The sequence below is a fragment of the Ovis canadensis genome, chromosome 15 (assembly GCF_042477335.2).
Source record: "Ovis canadensis isolate MfBH-ARS-UI-01 breed Bighorn chromosome 15, ARS-UI_OviCan_v2, whole genome shotgun sequence".
Lineage (NCBI taxonomy): Eukaryota > Metazoa > Chordata > Mammalia > Artiodactyla > Bovidae > Ovis > Ovis canadensis.
In genome coordinates, this window is record NC_091259.1 from 71,371,413 (window position 1) to 71,382,303 (window position 10,891).

A 10,891-nucleotide genomic window follows, 5' to 3' on the forward strand; every position below is an offset into this window, starting at 1 on the left:
GGAACCTAGATTCCTGGAGGCTTACACAGGAAGGAGCTGCTACTCAGAGGGAGCAGGTGGGCCAACTGACCCACTGTCTCCATGGGCAGTGCCTTCACTTCACTGGTTTATAGACACCATTTTTACCTGTTCCCATATCAATTAACTTTGGAAATGAAGCCTACATTAAACCCCAAATTTCCCTCTTTCCAAATGTTACACAATCAAGTCAATTAAATAAGTGTTAGTAGCTCAGTCGTGTCTGACTCTGCGATCTCATGGACTGTAGTCCACCAGGCCCCTCTGCCCATAAGATTCTCCAGGTAAGAATACTGGAGTGGGTTGCCATTTTCTTCTCCAAAGAGAGGGGAAAAAAAAAATAGTGTATATATATATATCCCTCTATTTAGTCCTGAGCTGTCTATTATGGTAGCCACTAACCCTATGTGGCTATTTAAACTGAAATTTAAATAACTAAAAATAAAATTGAAAATTCAGTTCCTCTAGCCACATGTGACTAACAGCTCCATATTAAGCAGCACAGATATAGAATATTTCTGTCCCTGCAGAAAGTTCTGTTAGACAACACTGATCTGCTGTGGATTAAAATGTGTTGTGTTCTCCCCTCCCCCACACGTTGAAACATTAATCCCCAATGTGTTGTTGTTTGGAGATGGAGCCTTAGGAGGTAATTAGGTTTAGATGATGGTTGGATGGCATCACTGACTCAATGGACATGAGTTTGAGTAAACTCCAGGAGTTGGTGATGGACAGGGAGGGCTGGCGAGCTGCATCCATGGGGTTGCAAAGAGTCGGACACGACTGAGAGACCAAATAACAACGACGACAAGAGGGAAACAGAGCAGAGTGCTCTCTCCCTCCCTCCCTCCGTCCCTCCCTTTCTCTGTCACGTAAGGACACAACAAAAAGGCAGCCGATTGCAAGCCAGGAGGAGAACTCTCACCAGGAACCAAATTGGCCAGCACCTTGAACTTGGACTTCCCTGCCTCCAGAACTGTAAGAAATAAATGTCTGTTGTTTAAACCACCCAGTCTGTGGTGCTTTGTTATAGCAACCTGAGCAGACCAATACAGAAAAGAAGCGTAAATGGGTCCTGTCCAACTTTTTTTATTCATGTGAACTGGACTTTTCACCTTGAAACTGGTTTTGGAAAGAGATTTTTCCTGTAGATGTATAAAACATGACTTCCAGCAGGTTGCCAGCTGCCGCTTCTGGGAAAGGGCTGATGTTGTCCCTGTGTTTATTTTTGCAATGAGTATGTGCAATGGCCACAGTTCTCCTCCTCCCTACGGGTTTCCAAATTGCATTTTCTTCTAGATAATAATGAGCAAGCTGATAAATATCAGCCCTGGACCTGAGAGGGGAAGGGGGCGATTTCATCCCATGTCTAAATCCATGCTGCCATCTAGTGGATCCTGCCCACCACCACCACCAAGACAGAAACAAGGGTTTTGTGCTGTTGACCAGAAACTTCGATGCAAATTTGCCTGGCAAACCCTAGGAAGGTGAGCATCAGCTGTGTGTCAGGTCGTGAGCTGAGCAGTTTATACATTCTGTGTTAATTCGCAGCCCCAGGCAGGGGAAGTACCATGCATTTTTCAGATGAGGAAAAGGGCTCAGAGAAGTGAAGAACCTGCTTCACTGGAAGAACCATTGAATGGATAAATGAATGAACAAACCAGTAAAGGTGTGCAGGTTTAGTTTATGTGCACCGTTTTCAGAGTTATAGAATGTGGGCACTGCATTCAGACAGACACAGAGATGAGTAATCCTGGGGGCGCGGGGGAAAGATGGCTGGAACAGCTAATGTTTAGTCCTGCTTCTGCAGAAATCCTCCGCCAGGCTCCAGTAGAATATCACCTGATTATAGGGCCTTTGCTGCTCTGTCTCTCCTCTCCTCTGACTTATGACGTGAGCCCAAAGCCAGCTGGTGAGCCACTCCGATTCTTCCCTTAGGAACTGGAACTAGCAAAGGGTTCCTGTGAGAGGGAACCCGACGTGACTCTCTAGGGGGAACCTGAACTGAGTCGACAGTCTAGGGAGAAAGGCAGGAGGTGTGCAGGTGTGTGGAGTGAGAGGAAGTGGGGGGGGGACCAGCTGCCTGGGCTCCTTGTGGCTTCCAGGCCCTGGTGCCAATGGGCCTGAGGCCCATGAGGGGACATATGACGTGTCTAAAAATACTCCTCTGTTCCAAGGGCCTCTGGTGGGGCGGCAATCTCAGGACTCTGGCCACCCCACCCCAAAGGGGACAGAAACAGACAAGCAACCCACACCAGCCAATCACATTTGCTCTCCAAGGAACAAACATGATTGGAGAGAATAAATGTGGTTGGACCCAAGTGTCCAGTGGCAGCGCCACATTCCTTTCCTCCTAAAGCCCTAGATGCCCCCTTTGTTTCTTTCTCTTGCATTAGTTCCTACTCTCTGTAACCACCAACCCTACCATCATCCCCTCTTGTTATTTAAGTGAGCTGCTTCGAGTGGCCTCTTTCCCCCACCAACAAGAAGAGCCCCTAGAACATGTGATCTTCCAGCTTGGTGTCATGGATGCATTTTCTGGATTCCTTTCTAGCCAGTTTGCCTCTGGTCACTGTACTTGGATGTGCTGATGCTAGGCTGTGGATGGGATGGAAGCCCTCTCTCTTTGGGGCATCACCTATGGAGGGGCCGAGTCCTTGACCTCATCTGAAGTGGCAGATGTGATGCTGCCTGGGAGAGAGATGGTTGGCCCTCACTAGAAAAGAATCACCCTCTTCCCAAAATTGCCCCCTAGCCATACTCACCCCCATCAGTTTTGTAGAGCCCTGCAGATTCAGGGCTCAGCAGTAAGAGATGAGTCCTAAATAGGATGGAAAACTATGACTATGGTAATTATGACTCTCATCTGAGAAAAATTTCCCCTCTATCATCTTGATTGTTTTCTCCCACCCATGAGAACATGTCTCCATCTACCGGATGATGAGACAGGCTCAGAGCGGTTGAGTAACATTCCCAAGGTCACATATCTGGGTGGTGACAGGCTCAAGATGTCATTGAAAGGAAAAAGCCAGGGTGAGGCACCAGTACAGCCTTCACTTCTAGTGAGAGGGAAACTTTAATGCAGTGATGATGTCTGTCTTCCTCCTGCTCCCCAAGAAACCAGGCCCCTGCAGGCACTAGGTCCTGCCTGAATCCCTTGGCCATAGTGTAGGGCACAGGTTATTTGGTTGAGGGGGTGGAAGGTTCCCCATCACACTTGAAATCTCTGCTTCTCTCAGGACTAACGATCTGTTGATGGAGCAGTCATGTTGCAAATATCTGGTTTCACCCTCTGTCAGATTTGCTGTTCCATCTAGCTCAAACAAGTTACCACTGGAGAGGATGAACGTCAGTCCCCCACCCATGGGCTGTTTCCTCTGTTCACCCTCTACAGTGATGCCCTGAGAGTACAAGCTGCTAATCTGATTGGCTGAGGTCCAGGACATTCCCTGGTCCTTGCATCATCAGTGGTTGAGACTCCATGCTCCCACTGCAGGGGGCACAGGTTGGATCCCTGGTTCAGGGGAACTAAGTGTCATGGATGCATTTTCTGGATTCCTCTCTAGTCACTTGGCCTCTGGTTGCTGCACTTGGATGTGCTGATGCTCGGCTGTGGACGGGATGGAAGTCCAGTGACAAAAAAAAAAAAAAGCCTGCCTTCATGAGCAGATATCACTAGGCTCTTCTTTCCTACCTCTTCCATGTGGGTAACTAAGTGGGCAGACAAACCAGAAGCAGCAGGGGGCTTCAGTCATACCTTCAGCCCAACTCTGAATGTTCCAAAGCAGCTTTCCTTCTAGCTCAGCTATCAGTGATTTTTCCTGTTTATCTGGCGGTGTGTTAGTAAATGTTTAACAACCAACTTTTTATGGAGGTTGGAAAGGGTAGAGAGGACAAGAACAATCTGCATTTGTACATTTGCCAGTTTCCATAGTGTAAATACTCTCACTGTGGCCAGTTTCAAACCATCAAAACGGACGTTACTCAGAAGGAATGTAACATTAGTACACTGTTATACAGTATTTCCACCATACAGACCCAGGAGCCATAAATACCTTTAAGAGCACGGGTAATTGTAAAATGGAGCAAATAATTAGGGAGTACTGAATTTTGAATATTTATCACCTTCATTTTTAATATTGTTTAATTGTAAGTTGATACAAGTTAATTTTTAAAAAGGGCTGTATTTTACAACCGGCTTACAAAATTCCTCAAAATTTAACCATTGGCTTTCATGAGCTGTTCCAGCTGGCTCCAGCATGCCACTGCATTTATCTATTATTCCGTGCCTATGGTGTTTGCTTCACCTGGACCCTTATCTTGTTTTCAATTGCCAAGCATCCTTCTCTTTGCTATACAGCCTCTTCCATTCCATTCTGTTCAGGACGGACTGAGAATCACAGGACCTGCCTCCTCCACCATCCTGATAACAGGACCTGTGACCAAAGCCATGGGATGAAGGGACAAGCGATGGGGCTGAGTGTGGGCATTCCTGGGACCTTGACTGTGATACCATAAGACTGTCAACTCATCTTCAACATTGGGAGACAACTCAGCCCACTCCCAAACTATGTCCTCCCGGTATTGAACCTAACGTTTCCTTCTGGTGACTCACTAGGGCTTCCCCTATGTCTGTGCTATGAACACTGCAGGAAGGCCTGGGAGAACCTTGATAAGCCTGACTTCCAATCCTCACTCTGCCGTTGCCTAGCCCTGTGCCCAGGGGTGGCGGAGGGTGTAAGTCACTACACCTTTCAGAGTCTCTGTCCCCTCATTTGTAAAACATGCCAAGAATGGTTCCTATATCACAAGGTGCTAGTAAGAATTATTATTTTTTGCCATGCCACAGGGTTTTCTGGACCTTAGTTTCCTGACCAAGGATTGGACCCATGCCCCGTGTGGTGAAAGCATGGAGTCCCAGTACTACTAAGAAGTAGACTGTTCATGTTAACTGCCTCCCTCTGTGCCCAGGATGCACTTAATTGGTGGCCAGTTTTATGAGTTTGGATGGATGGGGGTGGGGGGCAAAGGAGGCTCTGGGGAAGAAATGGGAAATGGGCCCCCAGGCAGCTCTGCCCTCCTTGAGCTTGCTGCTGAGTTTTCCTGACTCTCATTAAGAGTCCCCAGCTCCCCTCACTGGACTTGCCAGCCTGAAGTTTTCTAGAACAAGGGAGCTTCTCTTGCATCAGCCAGCTTGGGGTAATGGGAATCTAGCTTCCTCCTAGTGAGGGAAGACAGGACCTGGAATGCCCAGGATGGGAGAACTCCCAGGGGTTGCGAATTCTGGGGTTGTGAACTGCCACAGTTGTGAATTCTGGGGGACTGTCCAGACTTTGCTCACCCTATACTGGGTTTTGGAAACACTGAAATTCGTTGCTAAGGTTTAGCAGCTGGAGGCTTTGGCCTGACATTGGGCCCACACTCCTGGCTGTGGGCAGCAGTGGCTGAAATGCCCCTGTAGTCAGGCAGCAGCTCTGTGGCTGGCCAGCCTCTGCCTGGCTCCCGGTACCCATACCCAGGATCTCCAGCTGGGCTTCACAGACATGCACATTTGTGTCCTCAAGTTGGTGGTCGCTGCAAAAACTCTGGGGCAAGTGTATGTAGCCTCTGGGGCTCCACCACCCCATCATCATCAGGTGATAACCTCCTGCTATTATGGATAAACCATCTCTGCTTCCATCCAAAGCCAATCTGTTGAAAACCCAGGGCTTCCCTGGTGGCTCAGTGGTAAAGAATCCACCTGCAATATGGGAGACCTGGGTTCAATCCCTGGGTTGGGAAGATCCCCTGGAGGAGGGCATGACAACTCATTCCAGTACTTTGGCCTGGGGAATCCCCATGGACAGAGGAGCCTGGTGGGCTACAGTCCATGGGGTCGCAAAGAGTCGGACATGACTGAGCAGCTAAGCACATTAAGAATAAACCATCTCTGCTTCCATCCAAAGCCAATCCCTCTACTATAAACTAGACCTGACCCCTCTCATCCACTCAAGGACACCATTCCAGCAATTCCTTCTCTCTCTGAAGCCATAGGTTAAATCCATTTCACCTGTTTTCACTAATTAACTTTGTTTTAAGATTTGCATGTTCTCCCAGCAGCATGAAGTCTAAACAGTAAGATGTTAGCCTGAGTTATTGCCCAGAAACTTGGAGGCTAACTCAATCTGAAAGGGTTAAGATAGGATAGGACCACTGACCCTCTAACTGGAACTGCACCAGGGTCCCCTCAGGAACTTTTTGACATCAGAGGGCTCAAACCTCCATGCTCAGAATGTACAGAGGTGCATAGGCAAGTTATGCCTGCACAGAAGGACAATTCCTGAATCTATTCCCAATCACATCCCCACATTCCCCACACCTCCAGCTGACCTGAATCATCTTTATTTGTAATCCCATAAATACCCTAGCCCTTGCCTTTTGGGAGCAGACTTATGACTTGTTCTTTCAGCCTCTGCTCCACTTGTCTCACAAATAAGACCTCTTTTTGCTGCAAACACTGGTGTCTCAACATTTGGCTTGCGGTGCATCAGGCAGAGACCTCTTCTACTTTGTCAGTTTTTCTCCCTCTAAGGGGTCATTCTCTATCAGACAAATGCATGGTCATTTCTTTCTTAAAACACTCTTATCTTGACCCTGCTTGCCCTGCCAATTGTTTCTATCTCAGCTCTTGTTGCTAAGTCACTTCAGTCGTGTCTGACTCTGTGCGACCCCACAGACGGCAGCCCACCAGGCTCCCTCGTCCCTGGGATTCTCCAGGCGAGAACACTGGAGTCGGTTGCCATTTCCTTCTCCAATGCATGAAAGTGAAAAGTGAAAGGGAAGTCGCTCAGTTGTGTCTGACTCTTCACAACCCCATGGACTTCAGCCCACCAGGCTCCTCCGTCCGTGGGATTTTCCAAGCAAGAGTACTGGAGTGGGGTGTCATTGCCTTCTCGGATCTCAGCTCTATCTGAAGCTGAACTTCCTATAAAGGCATCTACTTCCTGTCTCTAATTCCTCTCCTCCCATTCTCAAACAACTGCAGTCAGGCATCAACCCCTTTTACTCAACCAAAACTGCAAAAGCAGCAATACAAAATCGTGCTGCTAAATCCTCAGCATGTTGCAAATGCTCAAGCTCCTCTTGACCCATCAACGCTATTTGTCAGACTCCCTCCACTTCTCCCTCCTACTTCACATGTCTTTGAAGACACCTGGCTTACCAGCTGTTGTTGTTTAGTAGATAAGTTGTGTCCAACTCTTTTGTGACCCCATGAACTATAGCCGGCCAAGCTCCTCTGTCCATGGAATTCTCGAGGTGAGAATACTGGGGTGGGTTGCCATTTCCTTCTCCAGGGGATCTTCCTGACCCAGGAATCGAACCCATGTCCCCTGCATTGGCAGGTAGGTTCTTTACCTCTGAGCCACTATGGGAGCCTGGCTCACCAGCTACTCTTTTCCATTCTCCTCTGAAAGAAGCCCAAACTTCACAGATTCTTCAGCTACGATCTAGGCTGCTGGCATAGTGAAGGCACAAGGGGGTCGAGAAGCTAAGCACCCAAATGGAAGATTTAGGTTTTGTTTTTAGGCTTCACTGTGTGGCATGCAGGATCTTAGTTCCCCAACCAGGGATCAAACCCATCTCCTCTGCACTGGGAGCATGGAGTCTTAACCACCAGGGAAGTCCCGGGAAGATTTGTTCCAGATCAAAGATTTGTTCTATCAACTATGTTCTCCTTCGTGTGCTTGTGCCACTGGGTCCTTGCTCCTCCTCACCATAGAGGCAGCACCTGACAGCAGGGGACCCAGCAAGGGGGAAAGGGGAGGAATACTGCACCGCTGCTTCTCACTTAGCTGCATTAATTCCAACAACCTCCTAACTGTTTTCTCTTCATCCCTGCTTACTCTGTTCTCAACAGCACAAATCAGAAGCTGTTACTCATCAGCTCAAAACTCTCTACTTTCCATCCCACTCAGAGTAAAATCCCTGGGTCCTTTACCATGTTTGTAAGGTCCCATGCGAATGGACCCTCTCTGCACTCATCTTTTCCTCCCTCCCCTTACTCCTGGCTCCAGCCGTCTACACTCTCTGCTGACCCTCAAACCTCCCAGTGTGCTCCCATCTTCAGCCTTTGCACCTGCCCTTCACCCTGAAATGCTCCCCTAGGGTGTCTCCTGGCTATTGCCCTCAATCTCCATCAAACACTGTTTACATGTTCTCTCTTCAAGAAACCCTGCTTTCCTCCCAGTCTCTAACCATCCTCATCCCTACTTTTTGTTTTCCCCTTTGCCTGTCATCCTCTGATACCATATTCTGATTTACTAATAATATTTGCTGTCTGTATCCCCACCCCCAATCCCAAGAGCCTAGGAAGGTGCCTAACACATAATAAGCACTCAAATACTTGACTATATGAGTGTCTAGGAAGGACCGTGCCTTTCATCAGATTAGCAAAGAGTTTTGTGCTCCAAAAAAGCATTTACATATTATAAAACATTTCTAAGGACTAAAGCTGTTTGAAACCAAACTAACCCCTTGTTCCAGTCCTCAAAGAGCCTTTCTGAATAGGGACATGGCAACAGAACCAAATATATGTTGCCCTTGGCTTTTTCCAGTCCCCCTGACTTGACAGTGTTGGGGATTCCCTCCTCCCCTGGTCTTGGAAGCCCCTGAATGCTGGCTGGGCAGCAGCCTCCAGCCCCCACGAGAGCACTCCCCCCGAGCAGTGGCACAGACAGGAGACCATGAGATTTACCATGCAAGTGGGCACTGTATGTGGAGGACGTGCTGGGAGCAACAAGAACAGCAGGAAATACAGAACAGAAAATAACGATCTTTGAAATGGCAAAAACAGGACACATTATCTAAGCACTAACACCTAAGGAGGCGGCTGCCAGGCTCTGGTGGGCAGCTCCTCAGGAGAGAGGGGCAGACTTCTTTCCAGTCTGCCTGGTCTTCAGGCCTTGTAACTTTTCATCTTTCAGCGCCTTCAAGAATTTATCTGCAGAAGACCAAAACAAACTTAGATGTAGGAGAGAGAAGGGCTTTTTTCTAACACTTCCAAAGCTAGCTTTGGGGAAGCCACCATGTGCTTCCCCACATGAGTCCCAAACTTACTCAGACCCAAGATGGGTGAGAGGGGGGTAACCCCTAAGAGCCAAAACACATACAAGTGGAGAACTATGTGGTTGAGAAATTCAGGACTTGGAAAGTCCAAGTATTCTAGGAGTTTTCTTCTTGAGGTAGTGGGGAAGGGGACATCAGAGAGTGCCTGATGAGTTGTGGGACCGTTCCCATAGCCACATGTACCTAAACATGTAGTTTACTTCACAATGGTGGGGATGGTCTTTCTAGACCCATCTGCCTTCCTCCATGGTCAAGTGCTAGCCTTAGCCAGACCAGGTGTTGGCAAAGACAAAGTCTGTTGAACAGCCTATGGCTCCTGAATATTCCACAGTGCAATCTGGTCCTTCTGGGAGTGAAACTGGATTTAACAACCTCACTCTGGAACAGGGAGGACTCAGACAGTTTGCACACTAGAGGAATCCTGCCCACATCAGCACACTTGGTCTGCTCTGGTCTGTCTAAGTCTTTAGACCTAAGACCAGATGGCAGAGGCCAGGACCCTGGTGAGAGGGCAGCCAGGGGCATCACAGGAGGTGACCTTCCAGCATTGAGAAATGGATGATCCCAAAGCCCCTTGGTGATCGTCCTCAGCCTCCTAGGTCTTGCACCTCTCCCTAGAGATCAAATGACCCTCACCTACTTCCCCTCCTTCCACTGAGGACCCCAAGTTAAGATAAACACTGAGCCAGGTCTCTAGAAACAGGGGTTGTCTGTGGGGGTGGACCCCCCCAGGGTGGTTGTACTACTGTGAAGGAGGCTTAAAGTTCAACCTGGCGGTTGTGATGGACCGAGTTCCAGGTTTAGAGCTCAGAGTTCAAAGTAACAAAAAGGCTCAGTTCGGAGGGAGGTTGGAACTTGGGGCAAAAGGGTCCAGATTTACGGTGGGGGAAGAAATTGGTTGAAATCCAGAACGAAGCGTCTGGATTCCGGCGTGGGGAGAGGTATTGGTTTGGGATCTGGGGTTCCTGGGAACTGGAGTCTGAGCCTAAAGGCCACACTGCGAGTGAGGGGCTCAGGGGACACGGAGCCAAGGAGGGAGCCAAGGCAGGCTAAGGCGCCGAGGTCACGCACAGCGCTGGGAGTCGAAGCCGTCCCCAGTTATGGTGAGCAGCTCCAGCTCCTTAATCCGGATCTCCAGCTCGCACAACTCCTCAGGGTGGGAGGCAGAGGCTAGCCGGGAGGTCGTGGGGCCAGGAGCCAGCGGGGTGGCCGCTGCCTCAGGCCTCGGCGGTGGAGAGTAGAAGAAGCGCAGAGGCTCGTAGGGGATGGAAGCCAGGCCGGAGGGCCAGGGAGGGGGACAAGGGCGCTCACTAGGGGGACCCAGGCCGGGTGGCGGCGGGGGTGCTGAGGCCGAGGGTGCCTGGGGCAGTGACCGGCCCCCCGCCGCCGGCGCCCCTCCCGCCGGCGCCCCTCCAGCCTTCAGGGGCACGAAGAGCTTTTTCCAGATGTTGAAGTCGCTGAGCGGGGACGAGGAGATGCCGCGGTCGTAGAGAGACGGGAAGTAGAGGGGCGGAGCCGGTCGCTGGCTCATCGTGGGGCTCTGGCAGCCGCGCCGCCCCTTCGGCATCGTTTGAATGGGAAGCTGCGTGGGAGGAACCCCGTGCCAAGAGACGCGAGCCCTGGCCCCAGCCCGAGTCGCCGGGATTCCGAGGTTCCACAGGCCACGCCCCGAGGGAGCGGCCCCGCCCCCAAACAGTCGGGGTTTTCAAGTCCGGCTGGCCACGCCCCAGAATGTGGCCCGCCGCCGCCCCCTGGAGTGAGAAAGGCC

The 10,891-nt window shown here is 50.0% G+C and overlaps 1 protein-coding gene across 1 annotated transcript; it reads right to left on the minus strand.

Moving 5' to 3' along the window:
- Positions 1–8,810: 8,810 nt before the first annotated feature.
- Positions 8,811–10,690, minus strand: C15H11orf91 (chromosome 15 C11orf91 homolog). Its single transcript, XM_069552965.1, has 2 exons — positions 10,195–10,690; positions 8,811–8,998 (listed from the first exon to the last, which is right to left on the minus strand). Exons 1-2 carry the CDS (start codon positions 10,688–10,690, stop codon positions 8,913–8,915), a joined length of 582 nt encoding a protein of 193 aa, XP_069409066.1. The 3' UTR covers positions 8,811–8,912.
- Between the last annotated feature and the right edge of the window lie 201 nt (positions 10,691–10,891).